This window comes from Mytilus trossulus, chromosome 5 (assembly GCF_036588685.1).
Source record: "Mytilus trossulus isolate FHL-02 chromosome 5, PNRI_Mtr1.1.1.hap1, whole genome shotgun sequence".
Lineage (NCBI taxonomy): Eukaryota > Metazoa > Mollusca > Bivalvia > Mytilida > Mytilidae > Mytilus > Mytilus trossulus.
In genome coordinates this window covers 16,015,979-16,038,158 of record NC_086377.1, presented here as the reverse complement: position 1 = coordinate 16,038,158, position 22,180 = coordinate 16,015,979, and the positions used below count along the sequence as shown (strand labels likewise).

Here is a 22,180-nt window from a genome sequence, read left to right as displayed (position 1 = left end):
CCAAATGAATGGATAACAACTGTGATATTCCTGACTTGGTATATGTATTTTTTTATGTAAAAATTTGTGGATTGGACCAGGTTTTATAGTTTATCGTTTATTATGTTTTTTCGCTATTACTACACTCATTACGATGTACAAAATAATTCCAGAATTCATTGAATGATGCTTTGTTGAGGACTTAGTGTAACCCGGGGTCCTGTTTATCGAAGCGCTCTTAGGACTAGGACGTGTCCTAAGACCAACTTAGGACTTATTTAAGTTCTAAGTGAGTTTATCAAACAGTTCGCAACTTAGGAATTTCCTAGAAATGGACATTACTTTAGGATACTTATTTAGGTGTCTAAAGATGGTCTTAGGATGATAATAACTTTAGGATCTATTCAGGATGGTTATTTTATATACAAATATGGCCTATATTGGTTCCTTTTGAATTTTATGACGGGAGGTTTTTTCGGGCCAGTTTTTTTTATTAGTTTATCCTGACTTAATTACATGAATTGTCATCCGCCGTTTTTTTGGGGCAAAGTTACTCATCCTGCGTTTTTTTTTTCTTCAAACTCCTGTCCTATCTATTTTTCATATTTCATACTTATCTACCCCCTTCCCCCCTTTCTTAAAGAAATGAAATGGGAAAGCCCTTAATGCATATTTAATCTCTATCCCTGTTTTCATCACCATTCATTGCAACATTTGCCAATTAACCAAAGAGCAAATATTTACTCTTTTCCACGTCGACAAGGAGAGTGTAGTATTTGTAATCACATTAGCAACACGACGGGTGCCACATGTGGAGCAGGATTTGCTTTGACTGTCCCTTTGGTATCTTTCGTCCCTCTTTCATCTGTAAAACTATCATTTAGTCTTTTGATCATTTACAGACGTAATAAAATCGTTGAAGTACTAAGTATGGATATGAAAGATGCACAAGCTTTGCCTGTGAACTGTTAAGTATGAAACCGTGATACTTCGAATTTAGCTCTCTCAAAGCATATAATGATTTTACCGATTACATATTTAATCATCTACTGCAGCTGTTGTATTTGAGCAGTCAAATTGCATTGACTGTATATTAATATGTGATATACAGTCACTGACCGTATATCACCTTGTTTATGACGTTGACAATGTGTTTCCATAGAGTTTTATTTATGACGTCAATAAAACATACAGGTTCACAGAAATTTAACGTCGCCGCTTCAAATTAAGAAATGATGTTTTTTACCCAAAATACTTCTTTAAGGACAGTGCTTGCATTTCCTATCGTGATTTTCTTGATAGAGGGTTACTGCTCACAAGGAAGCTATTAAACCAAGAGTTCCAAATGGTGAAGTTGAAATCATCCCTTCGTAAATTTTACGGACGCCATCACGAGTTGGTTGACAAATGATATCGGATATGTTCCTTACGTCGTAACTACCATCCCCTTCCCTTTCATGAATTTGACCTACCGAATTAGACTATTTACCGGATTTGTAATCACATAAGCGACGGGTGCCGCAAGTGGAGCAGGATCTGCTTACCCTTCCGGAGCACCTGAGATCACCCCTAGTTTTTGATGGGGTTCGTGTTGTTTATTCTTTAGTTTTCTATGTTGTGTCATGTGTACTATTGTTTTTCTGTTTGTCTTTTTCATTTTTAGCCATGGCGTTGTCAGTTTGTTTTAGATTTATGAGTTTGACTGTCCCTTTGGTATCTTTCGTCCCTCTTTTTAGAGCTGCAGTATATAAAGAATAACCATACATTGTCTCGAAATATCAATGTCAGATAATCCTAGAAAAACTTCGATTTGCATGCTGAGAGGTGTCGTAAATTGGTCTTAACTTTATTTTAGTTTCTGTTCTAAGAAATTCTTAGGATCGATCTAAAGACAGTTTTGATAAACACCCAGGTTTTCTAACTAGTATATAAAATACATATACAGCATTGGTTTTTATCAATAGTATATAAAATACCTATACTGCTTGTGTTTTTTTTTTATCAATTCTTTACATGAATGAGTCATGTCTGTGTAGAGCACAGCAGCAAATATATAAAAGCCGCTGAAAAGTGGTTAGTTTATCGGTCTGCTAAAACAATGATTTCTGATTCGACTGGGACTTGATATTTGGCTCTTCTTGAACACTATTTATTATCATGCATTTTCTGGAGTATTCGGATGAGTGTGAAAACATGATATCGTTCTATTCCTTATACTAAGTCCATCCACTGAGTCTAGTATTATAAAACAGAGGTGAAATATCCTGGCAACACGATATTGCCAAACAAATGTATGACCAAAACAGTTTACAAAACACAATTTACAAAACTAAACACTAAGTAGCACGAACCCCAATTAAAACTTGGAGTGATCTCAAAGTATGTTGCTCATCATGTAGTTATATATACGGTGATTAAAGCATATACACTGTCATACAACTAAGCCGTAATAAAATTATTTGACTGAACGCAGGTCTGTCAACGCTAGACATTATTACCAAGCAATCCAAGACTTCAAAGTGGGCTCTTCTCTGTAAAGAGCAGCATGCATTTTGCTTTAAACAGCATGATAAATAAACTAATGCTTATCAGTACAATGGCATGTGCCTGCGTACAATGCAATTGCAAATTTATCATGCTTAATCAGGCGAGTACACGGCAATGCGTAATTGCACAATGCACTGATGTGTACTTAACCAATATCCTGTCCTGAGTCATCTGTTTATCAATGTGCGTGCTAATTGAAATAAAATGACATTTTTAGTGTGGATTTGTATGCAGTCAGTTATATATTGCGCTGTTACAAGTTTGCAAGAGATTATGAGAAGGGGTTTGACGCCTGCTTACAGGGTGAACCTACACACACATTATGTATGTATCTCATCGATTCTGAACTTCAGTGATTATCATTTATTACTGTACATAAAGAAGATAAAGTAATATATTTTATCGTTTATTGTTTTGTACATAAATCAGGTTTTTTTTCTTGTTTGCTTTTGTTTTTCTACATTGTCGGGGATAATAAAAACTTGCTTAGAAATGTGTGTCATCGCTCATTCTTAAAAGTCCGTACGGTTACTTTCAACATATATAGCTTCTACATCATTTGGTCTGTAGTGGAAAGTGGACTGAATATTAATCAAACCATAGGTATCTCCTACATTTTTATACATGTTTTATTTAAATAATGGAACATATATGTGTCAAAAGATTTGATATTATAGTGAAATGGCTTACAATATGAGCGTAGGTCAGCGCTTTTATTTCAAAATAAATATACAAAGTGAATCATTCAAATCTGAAATCAACGTATTAATAAAATTGAGAACAACTGTACTTTTCGTCTTTAATACATTTTGTAAAATCATTTAAGTTGACATTTATACATCAATATGATTTCTAATTTTCGAATAGTGTCCCTGTTCAAAATTTATAACTGCTTTTGGAAATCGATTTTCGGAAATTCTTTAAAACAAATCAGTTTGAAAAAGGGAAAGACCTTGTACGTCACATGTTATGTATATGTTCCGGACCATATGAGTATTTGGACCATACGCGTATGGTCATGACCATATGCGTATACTCATATGGTCCGACCGTACGCGTATGGTCGGACCATATGAGTATTATACTCGTTTGGATATTAACGGGCCGGCCCATATGAGTATTTGGACCATATAGGTATTTTTTAAACATACAATAGAAATAATACGTATTAATTTTACATTTCAAAAGCTACATAAACATTAAATATTGATGCCACAGCCACTTGATCTTAGTTTTTATCGCTAATTGTATTCGTGTATGCTTTTGTATATTTAGAATGACATTCAAACGGTATCATACATGTAGCTTTTCTGCGATTGCTTGTTTTGGCTGCGTGCACTGATATCGACTCGGACAATTCCGATGTGTCTACGGTGTTTTTAAGAAACTTTAGATCTCCAATATCGTAAAATGAATATCACAGATCAAATTAAATAAAGGCAGTAGCTATTGCATGGCACTTACGTGATATTTTACCGGTCTTATAATTAAGATTAAAATAGAAGTATAGAAATAAAGAATAGAAAAAAATAAAGAAACATACAATTTTAATATTTTACTTATAAAAAAATGTCTTAAAAAATATCTTGATCTTTAAAAAATATAATGAACATTGCCGATGATATCACCTACTTTAAACAATAACATTCCTTTTACAATATGTTTTGACATCTTCTTATAATTGTACTTACAAATAGTAAGTAATATTAACAGTGTAAAATTTTTTTTTATAATTTTTTTTTAATATATGAAAAAATGACATTTTAGTGACGTAACATCCAGTAGAGTCACACCTAATGAAGAGTTTAAAAGTATACGTGTTGATAACCCCGACCATACGCGTATGGTCGGACCATATGAGTATATACCCATATGGTCATGACCATACGCGTATGGTCCAGATACTCATATGGTCCGGAACATATATATACACAAATTCCGATCATATAAACTTTGGAACTCCGGGTCCAATTGTTGAAATTTGAAGTATTATTATATGTTACTATTTCGTATAGTTACACAAGACTTATTCGGAAGGGAAATAGTTACGATATTGTTTTCAGGTCATTAATGGTGGTAACTTTTTGGCATTAAGCTGGGGTCACACATTCACGGTTTTTACTACCGTTCTTGACAGGACCATTCCCGATTAAAATTTATTAAAAGTCTGATCAAGATCCTGTGAATCGTGGATGGAAATTCAAACTTAAATTAAAATTTGTAAAAAAAATAATTTGATCACGACAACAATCAGATAGTGTTCAGGAAGCACCGATATTCAACCGTTTCTAAGCGAATAAGTCCCGATAATCCCGTTCTGAATCCGCTTTTAATCCGATTTGTATTTTTCGCCAGGTAAAATTCGACCGAGTCTGTCACGACTGCGTCCCGACTCTACCGATGTAATCCGACTGAGATCAGACAGTAACCAGACAGTGAACCGACGCTGACGGAAGTTATTTGTTCGAAAACTGTCGGCATATTCGGGATGATCAGGTACTGTCGGAACGTAATCCTATCACGGTCCGCTCTATCGCATTGCAAACGGCTTTGTCTGGTCTCAGTCGTATTGTATTCTGTAGTTGTCGGGACTCTGACGTGGGTATCGTTGACGAATTTCGTATTAATAACGGGACTGTTTCGGAACGGTTTCGGCAAAAAACGGTTCGCAATCGACAAGATCTGGATGCAATCTGTACTCAATCGGCAGAAAAACAGCTATGAAAAATTACTCCGGATCATTCCCGTTCCACAGGACACCGTCCAGAATACACAAGACATTGTTCGGAATTCAATCCGATACAGCAGAATCTGTCACGACATAGCCACGATTGTAATCCGATTAGACAAAATCGGCTGAGTTGCCCCGAATGTTACGGGACGCACCTAACTGTCGGGATTATTTGCCGAACTATTCGGACCCTTCCCGATCCGTAGTAATCTGTTACGAACTAAAACGAATGCGTTCAGACAATGATAGGACATTCCAGATAATTGAGGATACCAATCCGACTTTTTCACTTTTCATATCGTATTACTGTCTGATCTCAAACGGGAGCAATAATCGGCAATGTGTGAACCCCGCATTAGGAAATTTGCATCTGTATTACATTATTTATTCTTTAAACGATTGTTGACATGTAACGAGTTATGTTCTTTTTTAATAGTTAATTATAGTATATAGTTTACCCTATATAATTGTACGGAATGTATACGTGTACAGGAACGTTCAGAAAAGGTGATATCTAATGTTGGGAGAGCTCTGAATTAATAAATAATTAGCTAGAATGATTGTGCTTTCAATGAAATATATATAATATATAATGAATATATATGTTAATTGAGGCCTGGAGCTGGCATGCCAGTAACTGTCAGTATTCCTTTGTTAACTTATGTTTATCATTGTCATTTCTGTTTATCTGTTCACTAATTTAACATTGGACATTGTATTTTTAAAATGTGCGTATTGATGTATTTTTGTTTTATCTACATTGGTAAGATGTGTACTGTAAGGGTAGGGGTTGATATCTAACAAAACAAAAACCGTACTTTGAACTATTATAGTTTACTTTTACAAATTATACCTTGAAAAGAGAGTTGTCTCATTGGCTATCATACCACATCTGTTAATATGTATAAATCCTGTCGCATTTCTGTGAAGTGTAAAGTGCCAGGATTTCCTGACCTTTGTGAGTCTTATGTTTTTTTTTTGGTTTTTTTTAAATTTGTTCATGTTTATGTTTTGGAGTTTAGTGGTACTTTCATTTTCGTTGAACTGGTTCACATTTTTGTTTAGAGGGCAGCGTACGATCGTTTCTGTGTACACGATTTTCTCATATTATTAAAGACACATTAGTAATCTTTTGGATATTTTCGGCTTTTTGTTTGGGTTGTTGTCTCTTTGAACATTTTTGAATTATTATTTTACCCTCGAGGCTTTCACTTGAAATTGTCGAATATTTTAAGTGATTATTAGTTGATCGATGTTCTATGTAACAATCCATGCTTGTGTTTTGTTAACATATGTATTTAAATTTGCTTAATTTTAATATTACTGAGAATGTACATACTATATATTTTCAAAATACATATTGGAAATTAGTATTGCGTTCATTATCACTGAACTAGTATATATTTGTTTAGGGCCCAACTGAAGGACGCTTCCGGGTGCGGGAATTTCTTGCTACATTGAAGACCTGTTGGTGACCTTCTGTTGTTGTTTTCTTTGTTTGGTCGGGTTGTTGTCTCTTTGACACATTCCCCATTTCGATTCTCAATTTTATAAATGGTATGTGCTAATCAACAAAAAAAGGTCTTTTGTTGACATCATTGTTGAATTAAATATCTACACATTGTTTGCTGTTGTCTTTGATAAATATTATTTTTAGTTGTGTTGCATATTTGTTAGGAATAAGTTTGACTGTCCCTCTGGTATCACGCGTTACTTTGTTGACGTAGTTTTGACTTCTTGGTACTTAATGGGTCAGATTAACTTATTTTGTCTCTTTTGAATGAAATTTCAATGTTGCCGATATAACGGAACTGTAAACAACTCTTTTTTTTTTTATATAATTCCCGGTTTTCAATATTTTTTTAAAAACTAAAGATTTTCTTATCACAGGCATAGATTACCTTAGACGTACATGTATTTGGAATAACGTTATGAAATTTTGAGTCCTCAATGCTCTTCAACGTTTAACCTCTTTCAATTGTCTTTGTCTTTATTATTATTTTGATCTGAGCGTCATTGATGAGTCTTGTGTAGACGAATGGGAGGTACAGCTGGTATACTTTTTTGTAAAATACAATATATCTACTTAAAGGTTATTTGGTATCCTTGAGTCATCATGAACTATTTCCGATTTCCCCTGATTTTAATCAAATATATTCGAAGTGAAATTTGGCCGACTGTATTGCATATATTATGTCGGAATCAAAGACAAGTAATTTCTGTTACCCGATGACTTGGAAAGAAGAAAAAGTAAGAAAAAAGAAATAAACTTCAATAATTTTATTATATAAATATCCGTTTAAATATATCTCTGTAAGTTTCTGAACACATGCAGTTTGCCCATCATCTTTTGGATGCCTACCCAAATCGAGCTGAAATGTAAAAACGAAATTTGAAAAATATGTCATACTAAAATATATATGAATTCAACACTATATACAGTTTGTGGGTTGGATGCGCTTTTATGTATTAACATATATATGGAACGCTGAAAATGCTTGTACCAAGTCAGGAATATGACAGTTGTTGTTCTTTCGTTAGATGTGTTTAATCATTTAATTTTTCCGTTTGCTTTGGGACTCTCCGTTTTGAATATTCCTTAGTATTTTTATGATTGAACTTTTTGACCCGTAATTGGCTTCGAAATGATACACATCGCCTATATGGTGTTCTGATAGAATTTGCATGTACATATTTTTTTCAATTATTTTGAAATCTTTCATATGTTAATTGGAAAAATATATAGTAGTGTACCACTGAATGCTAATGTTATGATACATTCGGTAGTTATGTTACAACTAGAGTCTGAGATACCACCTAGTATAAACAGCAGAACTGTTACGTCTTATCTATACCTGAAGTAATGTGTGTAATTTTTGATTAAACATTTTATACAAAAAGTATCAATAACAATTATTTACGTTTTTCGTTGTTATATTTTTACTTCAACAAGAAATACAATTAAATCAGTTTTTAACCAAAAACCAACTTTTGAATAGCCAAGACAAACACTAAATGTATGATGAAACCAGGTGCTTTAAAAGGAAGCAATATCTGTTGTTGTCTTTTAAAAGACATGAGATATTGTATGGGCTTACGTGGTTAGTTGCATTTGCAAATCTGGCATCCGTCAGCGCCAACTTTGAATCCACCATCACAGTTCATTCTACACTTTACAGGCTCACAGTGAGCTACAATATTAAACAGAACTTCAGAGTTAGTCGCTAGTTCATGATTTACATTTGAGTTATTTTATGCTACGGTCTTTTAATGAACACATTTTCTTGAAACAAAGAAATGGAAAGCAATTTGGGTTAATATATTCGAGACAGCAGTCCATTGGAACACTAGAACTTAGCTATATATTATTGAATCAGTATGTTTATTGCTGTAATATATATCGACATTTGTATGATGCTCCCCAATTTGCAATGGTAAGTAACAACTTCCATTATTATACTCCTTTCTACTTTCTTTTTATTATAAGATACATGTAAGCCAATGAAAAAGGGATAAACGATACCAAAGGGACAGTCAAACTCATAAATCCAAAACAAACTGACAATGCCATGGCTAAAAATGAAAAAGACAAACAGACAAACAATAGTACACATGACACAACATAGAAAACCAAAGAATAACATGAATAAACAACACGAACCCCATTTAGCCTTCTAGTATTTTAACAACAAACTTAGAGTACCCCGAAAGCTCTTTAAAACAGAAAGTAGAATGAAGTGTTGTCAGATCCTTCTAAGACGAGCGTGAATTGAAGATGTATATTCTAATCAAATTGGATCAACAATTAATTACTATTGTATGTTTAGTGTGTACTTACGAGGTTGTTTACATTTACAAATAGCACAGCCATCTTGGTCGACGTGGTTACCATATTTACAATACATCATGCATAGCGGTTTATTAAAGCACGGGTCTAAAACAAAACAATAATGCATGGGAGACAGGAGGAAGATAACAAAGCATTATTTAAAGTCATAAGTCAATGAAAAATAGACAATGACATTGCACATGATGCATTAAAACCCTCAAAATCGACGAATTGGCAAACAATGATATACAAAACATAAAATACATGGACATTTTTGTTTTTTAAGAATTAAACTTTAGACTGCAGTAATTTTAAGTTTTTGTACCTAGGATTATACACTAATACAGGTGCACTCGATTAAATTTACAAGCTATTGAAGTATCAAGTTTCAAGCTATCTCTTTCTGACTCAGTTGGTCAATTGTTGTGGTCGGTCTTTTTCGGTTTTATCTTTATATCGCATATCTTATTACATATTTTCTCTTTGTATAGATAGACTCTTAACAAAATTTTAAATATTTCAAGGTCTTGGTATCAGATTAAATACTCTTAACTCTAATATCCATTTGAGGCATCGATTAGTTGATATTCTGATATAAAATGACTGTGTCATGTCCTAAATAAAGACATATCTAGAGAAACAAGGCATAGTACGTACATTTATGATAAGCTTCAAGATTAGAAGAAAATTGTATATTTAAATTTGATGCCAAACAGTGAAAAAGTCAGTAACTAGTAGAAGAATATGTTCCATAATTTTAAATAATAGGTTTTTTTTTAACGCACACATTTACTTACTTGGTGGTGATCGAGCCTAAAAAGGAAAACACAAATAAGTAAATAAGATTCCTCAGTGAGTATATTATCTTTTTCAGACATAATAAGATTGTTGTGCCAATTTTCCTTTAAAAGATGGTATATATACTAACCTATATCAATATTGATATGAATACGATTCGCATTAGTTGAGAAACCAAAGCACAAAATTTCAATAGACAATTTCGAAATTGTCCTTGAGATGACAAAAACAACAAAAAAAGGAATGCAACTGTTATCGTTGCTTGAAATACTTAATAAACGATAATACATTATTTTACATATTTCTTTTTTTATAACAGAAATACCGGCATTATTTACTTTCATCAGAACGAAGAAAAGGGTTAGTAAAAGTTATTATAAAAAAATAGTAATAACAATATTAATAATATTAATAATAATATTAGAATAATATTTATAACAATATTAATTATAATCATGATAATATAAGTAATAATATTAATAATAATATGAATATTGTTGAATTCAATATCATTATTAATATATATATAATTATAATAACCCTTTTATTGTAAAGCAATATATTATTTGAAAGTAAAAATTGGTTTAAACTAAGATTTAAACGTTGATGACGTCATGGATTTTGAAGATTTATTGCCTTAGTGCAATGTTAGAATTATTGCACGCTAACTTTTGGTTACGTTCTGTGGGATATATTATATTGCTATACAATAATATTAATAATTAATATTAAGAATAATATTTGATTTAATAATATTAATATTAATATTTACAATAATATTAATGATTATTTTGATAATATTGATAATAATAATACTAGTATTATAAAAAAAATAATAATGAAAATTACTAATAATATGACAATTTCTTATTACCTGAATAGCAATAACAGCTACAGCGAGGAGAAGAATATATCGTAACATTGTTCAGTTCTATGTATTGAGTATTCTCAAAACACATTTTATATACTTTGAAATGATGCAGATGTCACTTAATTAAAATATGATAAATTCTCGCCTAAAGCATAGTTATGATTGCAATTGTTACAATTCTCATTATTATTTTTAGAATTATATTGTAGCCGATGTGAACTCTCCATATGTCCAAAAGTTACCAGTACATTGTAACCGATTGACCGATACTACCATATAAAGAAAGAAATACCGAAAACAATAACTTTAACCAGGGGTCGATTATAAGCTTTTTTGAGAACTGACCAGCCGGACATGTGGACTAAAAAATGTACTGGTTTAATTGTCAAAATGAATGATTGTATCATTTTATAATCACATATGAGACTTCAAAGTAAAAAAAAAGTTGAATGTGTTGTTTAAATACTGATTAAATACGTTTTACTTTTAACCAACTGTACTCTAACTTTTAGGTAAAGAGACATCCTTTATACAGTGAAACCTGACTAACCGAATCCTGCCTAAACCGTAAACTGTATACGCCAAACCTGTTCCTACGCAATTTCATACCAACTGTATGCGTTGTGAACCTGATAGCACTCAACATCGGTCCAAATCAAACAAAATATTAAGTCCCGAAGAAGTTTAAATAGGTTTCACTGTTATATTAAATTCATAAGTGAACTTCTATTCATATATTGGCTTGCTGTGTCGGTACATAAACTCGATTCTTTAAACATCAAATCCTTCAAAACTCCGATGAAATTCAGAACAGAAGGTCCCTTATCAAATGGCAAAACAAAAGCAGAAACACATCAAACGAATGGATAACAACTATCATATAACTGAGTTGGTAAATGCATGTTCTTTAAATGGTGGAATAAACCAGGTTTTATGGGTTTCCGCTATTTTATAAAATAATTCCAGAAATCATTGTATCATGTTTTGTTTAAGACATATTGTATAATACCAGTACTGTTTTTTTATAACTAGGCCTAGGTGGATCCAGGGGAACCCTGGGAATCCCCTCCCCCTTTTTCGTGAGAAAAATATGGTTGATTATATCGGGAATCACTGAAGAATGACTGGAGCGCTCCCCCTTTCAATTCAATCAGCGCCCCCCCCCCCCCCCCCCCCCACACCTTTCCCCTTTTAAGAAAGTTCTGGATCCGCCACCGATTTTATATAAAATACATTTTACAAGTTGGTTTTTATTACTAGCATACATAAAATATATATACAGCTTGGTTTTTATTAGTAGCATATAAAATACATATACAGCTGTGTTCTTTTTTATCAATTGTTTAATTAAATGAGATAGGTATATCATGGATATTCAGAAATATTCAGGTAAGTGTGAAAAAAATTATATCGTCATATCCTTTATACGCAGCCCATCCACTAAGTCTATTATACAAGAGAGGTGAAATATAATTTTACTAGCAATGCCATAGTGCAACAAAAAAGAAAATGAGCATAAGACAAAGAACAGTATAGAAAACAAAGTCTAGAAGTACTAAGTAATAACCCCTAACAAAAACTTAAGGTGATCTCAGGAGTCTTAGAAGGGTAAGTGGATCATATTCCTCATGTAGTTACATGTACGGTGATTAAAACATATACACTGCTACAGAACAAAGATGTAATGAAAATATTTGAATGCATGAACGCAAACCTGCAAACGCGAGACATTACCCAGTAGTTCAAGACTTCAAAGTGGTTTCTTCAAAATGCACGGTTGTTTTTACTGGAGTACTTGTTGTTTTTTATTTATTATTTATAACTGCTGATGTACATGACCTTTGTTTTTTTTTTTAGTCTTTTTGGTTTTGATTGTTATTGTCTATAAAGAGCAACAAGTATTTTGTGTTCAACAGCATGATGAATATACTTATCACGAGATGTTTTTCTAGTTTTCGAATCTCGTTTAATATTTCCAAATTGCAGTTGGAAATCGGTTTAAAGAAAAAAAACATGACAAAATCAGTTTAATTTTTTTTTCAAAAACGGAAGACATTGTACAACATTTATCGTATGAATTACATTTAAGAAATAATGAAATAATTATGTACCCGTTTTAATAAGCTCTCTTCTAGTTGAACTACGTAAAATGTTTTAAATCTAGTTTGAATAATAACTTATTTTAATCGATAAAATATCAGGTCTGATAAAAAGCAAAAATAGATGACTATGTGTTTCTTAATTGTTGTATAATTGTTCCTGAATAAATATATTTTTACCCAGTAGTCAGCACTTTTTGTGCTGACATGAATTGTCATTGATATGGTTATATTTATAAATTTACTGTTTACAAATTTTAGAATTTTCTGAAATACTAAGGCTTTTCTACCTCAGGCATAGATTACCTAAGCCGTATTTGTTAAAACTTTTAGAATTTTTTTACCTCAATGCTCTTCAACTTCGTAGTTTATTTGTACTTTTTAACTTTTTTGGATTCGAGCGTCACTGATGAGTCTTTTGTAGACAAAACGCGCGTCTGGCGTACATACTAAATTTAGTCCTGGTATCTATGATGAGTTTATTTAACCTATCTTATATCTGTGTCAACTGTTCACTTTTATGGATTATATAAAACATGTGTTCTTTACATCTGTTACATGTTATCTGTAGGGAATACTTGTATTTGTTATCATCTTTTAATTACATGAAATATTAAAAACTCCAGAAGCCTCAAGCTAATATGTATATATAGAACAAAACAACAGCTTCTGTGCTTGCGTGGTCAACAACATATTTTATTCTATAAGAATTAAATGCTGCACACGCTACCATGTGTTTCATTTGCTAATATATACCGCTGGAGTCAAATAATACATTTTCAATTAATGTTTTATTGTTTGATTGTTATCTATTTGTTTTAAATATTGGAAAAAAACACCCCGTTTAAAATGCCTTGTATCTGGCGGAGAAATATACAACTCAATGAAATTTACGGAAGCGTATTAGCGCCACACAATATTTCTTTTAATTTTTCTTCCTATATTTGCTTTGTAATGCAAACCTATGCGATATAACGCAAACCTTTGCGAAACAACGCAAATCTTTGCGCCGGTTTAACGCAAGCATTTGGGCAATGCGTAATATCGCAAACATTTGTTTTATCTTATTTCTTATTTAAGATTCAAAGGAAACAGTACTTATTGATAGAGGAGGCTGTATATATTAAAATGTATCACCTTTGTAGTCATTGCAAAGTAAAATGCCTGAATAATTAGATCATATCAATGACTAATAATGAGCAAAATAATATAAGAAGTTGTGGTATGAGTACCAATAAGAAAACTCTCAATCTAAGTCACTATTCGTAAAAGTAACCTATCATAGGCCTAAGTACGGTCTTCAACACAGAGCATTGGCTCGCACTAAACAAAAAACTATAAATGCCCCTAAAAACAATATCAATATTACTACTAGCATATTTATTACACAGAAAATTGAGAAAATTTAGGTTATACCAAAGAAAAAAATTCAACCATGCTTATATAGCTATTATTGAATATTTCCAAAGTAAGCTCTCGTTTGAGAACTGTGTAAAGTAGCTTAGATTCAAACAAGCTACCCTTTGGCAATAAATGAAGATGTTTTATTATTACAACAATGTTCTCTCCATTGAAATTGCTACCCAAGCATCATTAAAATCCTTCATTACATTGAAATGAAAATCCAATGACTTTCTATCAAAAAATCTTGATCATATTCTGAGAATTAAAAACAATGTTTTCTTATTAATATTTAATGTTTAAGCAGAAAGATCATTTTGTCTATTTGACTTGGAGGTTTCACAATTGTACGACAGTATTTGACCATTCAATTTAAATATGACTATATACTTACTATATCTATTTTCTTATTAAATCATTTACTTTTCTGATTCACAAATCAGTCTTTACTAATGTAATTGCACTTCAAGTATTCCCTTATTCCTAGGCATATTCATTAGAATGATTTGGCCTTGTGTTTCTTTTTTATCTACTAGTAAATCACATCCGAAATGAATGACAGACGGACATAAGATACACAACTTAATGAATAATTGAAATCAAGATATTTGCGTTATTTCGCAAATGTTTGCGTTATTTCGCAAATGTTTGCGTTATTTCGCAAATGTTTGCGTTATTTCGCAAATGTTTGCGTTAAACGCAAAAGGTTTGCGGTATATCGCAAAGGTTTGCGTTATAAGGCAAAACATAGGAAGAAAAATAAAAAATAAAAAAATATTTGGCGCTAATACGATTCCGTAGAAATGTACATTACCTGATGAAACCCGCAATCGATTTTGAGCGAATTCTTTTGAGTATGGACTAACATTGCAACAATAACCATGAAACCAATGGTTCATAGGTTTTAAACAAAAATATTAACAAGTGAAATATCTATTTCAAACAATTATAAAAGAAATAAGTTTGAATATTACAAATAAACAGAAGACGCCGCAACAAAACAATATTAAAAAAAAAAAGACAAAATCAAAAACAGATAGGATTTCAAGTCATCCAGATAGATTAAAGATTAGATTAGCTCATATCATTTGAGTTACACTTTATACACTGGTCTCAAATACCTGTCCTAAATGAAATCAAGTGAGTTTCCTCGTTTCAAGAATCACCAAAATGGTGAACGCAGACAGAAGTAAAGTAGTAAAGTTAAATAAAAAAGGACACGAATGCGTCCGCTCAAGCTTTGTATTTTTTTTTTATTAACAAAGGGGCATAACTCTAGAACTGTTAATGGTAACTAGAACAAATCAGAACTCTGTTTACGTGTTGTAGTTCTCAGCATTGTGTATGAGTTTCATAACATATGTATGAGGCAAATTCAGTAAGAGTGTGAAACTTATTTTACATATACGTATACTACAGATTAGACCGTTGGTTTTCCCGTTTGAATGGTTTTACACTAGTAATTTTGGGGCCCTTTATAGCTTGTTGTTCGGTGTGAGCCAAGGCTCCGTGTTGAAGGCCGTACTTTAACCTATAATGGTTTAATTTTTAAATTGTTATTTGGATGGAGAGTTGTCTCATTGGCACTCACACCACATCTTCCTATATCTAACTACGATCTCAAAAGCTAATACAAAAAAGAAAACCTAGTGGATGATTTATTACGGATGTTTTTAGAACCCACATAAGTTCCCAAATCTAAATATGCGTTTCGTTTAATGTTTTAAGCATATATCGTGTTATTTGTTTTCTTTTTCAAGCCAAGCCTTTTATTGCTGCTTATACGGTATATGTGTTTTTTTGTTATTGTTGAAGTCCATAAAGTGATCTGTATTTGTTTACATCATATGTGTTATGTCTCCAGCTGTTAGTTATCTCAAGCAATTATATCACAATTATATATTATTATATACAACTGAAAAAAAAAACAAATTATACACATTCTACAATCATGTCATCAAAATTTACATTTTTGTTAATGGAAGAGTTGAAATACTTTTTTTCAGGGTGTATATATGAATATGATATAAGGTAACACTATTTCAAAACAGATCAATGGTTCATGAATACAGGTTTAATTTCATCAATTTAAAAATAATGAATTGATCAGTTTACTGACTGAAGAGAAACTGTCCTAGCTATATCCCGGCTTTTGAACAATGGATGACAGCAACAGAATCGTCTCCGTGTACAGTCAGTCCATTTTGTTTCAAGTATTTTGCCCTGTTTTCGAATCCCCAGCCAATTCCATTTCCCACTGCTGGCGGTTCTGACAAACTACTAGGGAGGCAAACATAACAGCTTATTGTTAGTGACGATGCAAACAGTTTACTTCCAACGTTTAGTTTCGGATCCGAATGACACAGTGGGTCTAGAATTGTCATTACGCCATCGTCTTTCATTACACGTAAAGCTTGCTGAAGACATGGATCTGGATTTGGGAGATCATGCAGAACTGTAAGAATTGTCACCCAATCAAACATTCCTGTCCATTCTGGTTTTAAATCTTCCGCACCCATTAGGTAGAATTCAACGTTTGTTACTTTCTCCTCTTCCTTCAGTTTAAGCGCAGTCTCTATTGCAAACTTATCTACATCAATTCCGATAAGTTTAGCATCGGGGAAATACTTGGCCATGTTTACAGTTATTCTACCAACCCCACAACCAATGTCCAGTATTGTCCTGATTTTGTCTGAAACAAACAAGAAATTAATCTTTATTGACTTTTAGGACCAATTCATGAATTGAACGATGTATGTTGTGTATCGTTAGATTTTTTTAAAATCTAGTAGCCAACTAAAGACTCTGAGTCAAATACATTAAAAAAAAGACGCCATGCTAAACTATAAACGCATTTATTTCGATCTCAAACTGAGGAAACTCATCATATATACCAGGATTAAAATTAATTGTGTACGCCAGACGTGCATACTGTCCTTAAAAGACTCATCCATCACGCTCGAATCAAAGAAGTTAAAAAGGCCAGATAAAGAACGAAGTTGAAGAGCATTGATTTTTCCAAATACAGATTAAGCAACCTATCCATTACATGGCACTATTCGCCCTTGACAATAACGCCTTTCATAATTATGACATGTTACAAAAAAAGCAACACGAAGGGTGCCATAAGTGGAGTAGGATCTGCTTACCCATTCCGGAGCACCTGTGATCACTCCTAGTTTTTGATGGGATTGGTGTTACTTATTCTCTAGTTTTATAGCTGTGTTGTGTCATGTGTACACTTGTTTGTCTATTTGTTATTTTCTTTTTTTCCCATGGCGTTGTCAAAAAGTTTATTTTCGATTTATGAGTTTGACTGTCAATCTGGTATCTTTCGTCCCTCTTTTAGCTACATGTACACTTTTTATAACTTTAGAATTTTAGTGGGTAAATTTGCACATTGTTTTAATCAACAAAAACTAAGATAAATATATGAGCCCAATCGAATAGAAATCGACATTATCTAAATTAATATCAATACACAGTAACATATTTCGGGTTGTAAAAATCTTTGCAAGCTGTTTGAAATTGAGTCGATATAAAAACCCTATAAAAAAAGAGCACAATTCTCATTTTTCGCAATTACATATTCCAAAATCTACCAAAAGTCTTATACTTACATTTTATGTTCATGTATCTGAAAAGGTCGATTTCTATTTGACACAGACAAAAAATGTGTATGCAGGAAAATCAATGTGATATATGTCAATTTTTATTTTTATCATTGCAATTAATGTTTTTGTAATTACCTTTAGTTTTGTATTGAGAGGGAACTAGATTTTCTTCTATCCATTTTCCGTCACAGCTCATTCTGTCCTGATTCATAAACTCGAATACTTCACCAAGTTTTGAAAAGTCATACCCTATTAATAAAACATACAAAGTTACCAGATCAAAAATAAAAAAAAAACACTAAATGAATCTTTTTTTATAAATATTATGTTTTCATAAAAATGTTGAAATATTCATAATTGATGCTTCATGCGACATTTGGTACATGTAAATGTGACATGCACACTCAGGATGTATAGACAATAATAAACTAGCAATAAAAACAATGTTTAAGTATTTAAAATAGTTCAACCGGGATAAAGATCAGGAAGGATGACATGCTGTTTGATTGGGGAGATCAATTGGACCTTGTTACAGGCTTAGCTCAAAGTAATGTTCCTACCATAAGATAGTGGGAGATATTTTCAAGGAAATGATTGTGAAAATCGTGATTAAGGAAAATTTAGTATAAAGGTTGACAATATGATAATGACAAAAAATCCAGGGCTGAGTTCATATCAGTTCCATACTAGCTCCTTAATATTTCACTCAAAGTGAGTGTTGTGTTACGAAAAATTTAACGGATCGGATATGATCTCTTCGCCAGAAATTGATTCCTTTGACCAGGTGAGCCCAAAAAATTATAAACAAAATTTACCAGCTGCTGATTGGTCTTTTGACCTGAAACATTTCTCCACATCCTTGGTTAGAGGAGCAGCAGCAGGTATCATTGTCGCAAACAAGCTTTTAGATGTTTTCGTCTTACAATCAGCTGGTATGAAGTATTTGTTGTCGTCTGTTATAAAAACTATTTTGGCGGCAACCATTGAAAACAACCACTCTCTAACATATCTATAAAATACAGTTATTACATGTCAATAATATAAAAAGTACAGAAAAAAAATGTTTTGTCTGTTGAATTGAGTACGATCAATACTAGTTTATTGTATTATTGTTTATAGATTATTGTACGGCAGAAAATGTTACATGAACATCATAACAATCATTATAATAATAAAATTTATAAAGCGCCCTACAAATGTATTTAAAAAATGAAAATTGAAGGCGCTGTACATGCAGCAGAGTAAAAAAAAAACTAATCAAAGAGAAAACCACAAAAAAATACACTATATTATATGCTAAAAATGGGGGACAAAAATGCCTACCATAAAGAACGGTCAAGACGGAAATATATATTACAACAAAAAAACACTCAAATCTAAATAACAAGTAAATGATAACAACTTACAAGAACATGTTTATGTGGTAAGAATATGAACTGTGCTCGTTACTATACTGCAACGCTATGTCGAATTTTAAACGTGCTAAACCATGCCCTCTACCTTACGAACTCAGAACCGATCACGCTTTGAACTCACACGAAATTCTGAGTGCTGACGGAGAAGCAACGACTACTAAAACGTTAACACAAAACCATGATTTGGCATAGCAAATAAAGTAGATCTGTAAGTTTTAGAAAATGGTAAAACAATAAAATTGTTCAGTGATGCACTAACAACAGGTAAACATACAATGTATGTCAGGCACATTTTAAAAAGTAAATATGTATACGTACAACTTACAACGTATTGAATACGTTGTAAGTTGTACGTATACAACTATTGGATTATGTAGATTTCGGTGTATTGTTCAAATATACATGTATATGTAGCTGGACAAAAGCAACTACAATGTATATGTATGTTTTCAAAGATAGCAGTTTGGAACATCGCTGTCCAAGAAATAAACCCTGAGTAACGCCGAAATTTTAACATGTTTAAGGTTTATGTTAAAGCAAACGCTGGTACTTTTATAAACAATACATTTAAGAAAATGTTTTTGATAAATACAGGAAGTAATTTAAATTATTTTTAATGGAATGTCCAAATATATCAACATATGACCTGATTCGGATAGAAATCGACCTTATGGAAATAAATATCAAAAGTTCTCAGACTGAATAATTATTTTGGATTGAAAATTAAAAAACAAATTTATGCAAAGTCTGTAAATGTTTTAAAATTAAGTTGATATACGGACCTATAAAAACAGATAAAAAATCATCCTTTTTGTAATTGATTGTTCCAAAATTATATGTGCATGTACATTTACTTGTTTACGTGCACTTGAATAAGGTCGGTTTCTATCCGACCCAGCTCATATATAAAGGGCATTAATCTCATTTTTATTGTAAATATATATATAAGACTAAAAATTGATACTTAGTTCCGTTTTGCAGTAATAATAGGAAAATGCGTCAAGTATACCCATTGTAAGGTAAACATGTCGGTATACTTAGAATCAGGTCATTTGCATGGCTGAATATCGCAAAAATGATGACATTAGTGAATACTTGATGTTTTGTTCATATTGAGGTACATGTATTTGGAGGGGTGGCTAAACACTTACTCAACAAATGTCTTAATACTATATTGTACCTCTCCTGTAATCCTGCATGGTCTGCTATTGATTGCGAGGTCTCTGGTTCTGACAACTCGAGAAGCGTTTTAAAAAGACCAACTTTGTGTCCAAGTCCTATACCAAGAGCGACAACTCCATTATATACTATGGTATTGAATCTTTCTTCGTAAACTTCTGGATTTTTATCATCATCTGATGTAACTAAAAAAAAATGTTTCCTTTAATTGGTGCTTTATTCATCAAACGAAATAATAATGTGATATGATTGTCCGTGAAACAACCTGTCGACATAGACGAATTGACGTAGACTTAAATGCAACTATAGGTCTCCGTAAGCTCTTTGAAAAGTAGTATAACATATACTGATATACCGCAAAGTCTAAGAGAACATAAATAGACTTCGACAAAATAAAAAATTCACACGACAACACGAAAGGCCTGTTCTGGGTAAAAACACCCCCCCCCCCCCCAAAAAAAAAAAGACAACAACAATTACTATAGACCGAAACCAACGACAACCACTAAATTGAAAGCTTCAGCTGACTAAGGGAGGCCTACATTATGTTTAACATAACTAATGTAACAAACACTTTATAAAACCAAATCAATTACACCCGTTGAATAACAAGCTCAACTAAACTACTCGAAGCTTACGGTGGCCTGTACGATTTATAAAACAATTTCTGAAAAAGAAACACTAAAAACCGCCGCAGGTACCGAAAACTACTAAAAAAGGTCAACATTTTGAAAGCTTCATGTTACAGTGCTATAAGTCACTTGTGTCACTTATGTCACGGTGTAATTTGGTGCAATTTGTCCTCACATGAGCCCCTTCACCCAAGAATTAAAATAGTCGCAAGTGTGAGGTTTACAATACTTATCTTAACATTTTATGTAACTACATCGCCAGTAAATACATTTGTTTCGATACAAATTACCCTCATCGTGCCTCTGAAATGTGAACGGATAATAGATAGTTTAATCGAGTCACTGCTTAGATTCACTCCCATTTTATGTAAAAACTATAGAAGCAATTTCGTTTTAGTTAAAGCCATTACAAGTTAATAAATAAAAGCACCTTAAAGACAATTTAATGTTTAGCTTACCATCAAGCTTCTGTGGTTCAAGACATCTACGCATGTTTACGGAGAACTGTTATATCTACAAGGTCAAAATTTGTGTCGTTGATGATAACTTTATAAAGAGGCAACTAAAGGATGACTGAGAACATCCGTATATATATATATGGAAGTATTGTGTTGTTTAATGATCATTTCCAACATCCTTCCATATTTTAGATAGATATTTGGGAAATATTTTTATCAATTTAATTAACATGAATAATATAAAATCTAAGAATTACTTATTTAAACAAAATTTAAAATATGCAGTGTCTTAATGAAACTGGGAAGATCATTTTAAAAGTTAAATGAAATTACAGATACAGTATGTACAGAGGAAAAGTATATAAATCTAATATGATGTGCTTCTTTCGCTTTGCAAACAACAATGTGTGAAAATTCTCGATATATCTATATACATTGTACTTAGCGCAGACTCAGAGATATACATAAGAATGGATGTTACAATATACATGTACCTCCCATGTAAATCCACATGTATTTGAAACTGTTTGCAAACGCTTTGCCGATTTTTATTGTATTAAAAATTGTAATAAAACAAAAGACAAAAGAACTTTTTATTCTTATTCGGATGCATACTAAAAAGAATTA

The 22,180-nt window shown here is 32.2% G+C and overlaps 2 protein-coding genes across 2 annotated transcripts; both read right to left on the bottom strand.

Annotated features, from left to right (window-relative positions):
• Nucleotides 1-7,522: 7,522 nt before the first annotated feature.
• On the bottom strand, nt 7,523-10,821 carry LOC134718588 (antistasin-like). Its single transcript, XM_063581212.1, has 5 exons — nt 10,759-10,821; nt 9,884-9,899; nt 9,096-9,191; nt 8,356-8,448; nt 7,523-7,629 (listed from the first exon to the last, which is right to left on the bottom strand). The coding sequence occupies exons 1-4, from the start codon at nt 10,804-10,806 to the stop codon at nt 8,360-8,362; spliced, it is 249 nt and encodes an 82-aa protein (XP_063437282.1). The 5' UTR covers nt 10,807-10,821; the 3' UTR covers nt 7,523-7,629; nt 8,356-8,359.
• Nucleotides 10,822-16,224: 5,403 nt separating this feature from the next.
• Nucleotides 16,225-21,602, bottom strand: LOC134718587 (S-adenosylmethionine-dependent methyltransferase Rv2258c-like). The gene is made up of 5 exons (XM_063581211.1): nt 21,554-21,602; nt 20,465-20,648; nt 18,685-18,878; nt 18,005-18,118; nt 16,225-16,947 (listed from the first exon to the last, which is right to left on the bottom strand). The coding sequence occupies exons 1-5, from the start codon at nt 21,585-21,587 to the stop codon at nt 16,394-16,396; spliced, it is 1,080 nt and encodes a 359-aa protein (XP_063437281.1). The 5' UTR covers nt 21,588-21,602; the 3' UTR covers nt 16,225-16,393.
• Between the last annotated feature and the right edge of the window lie 578 nt (nt 21,603-22,180).

What these genes read in the sequence shown, in the direction of transcription:
- LOC134718588 (XM_063581212.1), bottom strand. Translation starts at nt 10,806, where the DNA reads ATGTTACGATATATTCTTCTCCTCGCTGTAGCTGTTATTGCTATTCAG. An exon ending in TTGTAAATGTAAACAACCTC is followed by an intron (nt 8,449 to 9,095) that starts GTAAGTACACAC and finishes TTAATATTGTAG; the next exon opens with CTCACTGTGAGCCTGTAAAG.
- LOC134718587 (XM_063581211.1), bottom strand. Translation starts at nt 21,587, where the DNA reads ATGCGTAGATGTCTTGAACCACAGAAGCTTGATG. An exon ending in CATGCAGGATTACAGGAGAG is followed by an intron (nt 18,879 to 20,464) that starts GTACAATATAGT and finishes TGTATTTTATAG; the next exon opens with ATATGTTAGAGAGTGGTTGT. An exon ending in AAAAGACCAATCAGCAGCTG is followed by an intron (nt 18,119 to 18,684) that starts GTAAATTTTGTT and finishes TTTTATTAATAG; the next exon opens with GGTATGACTTTTCAAAACTT.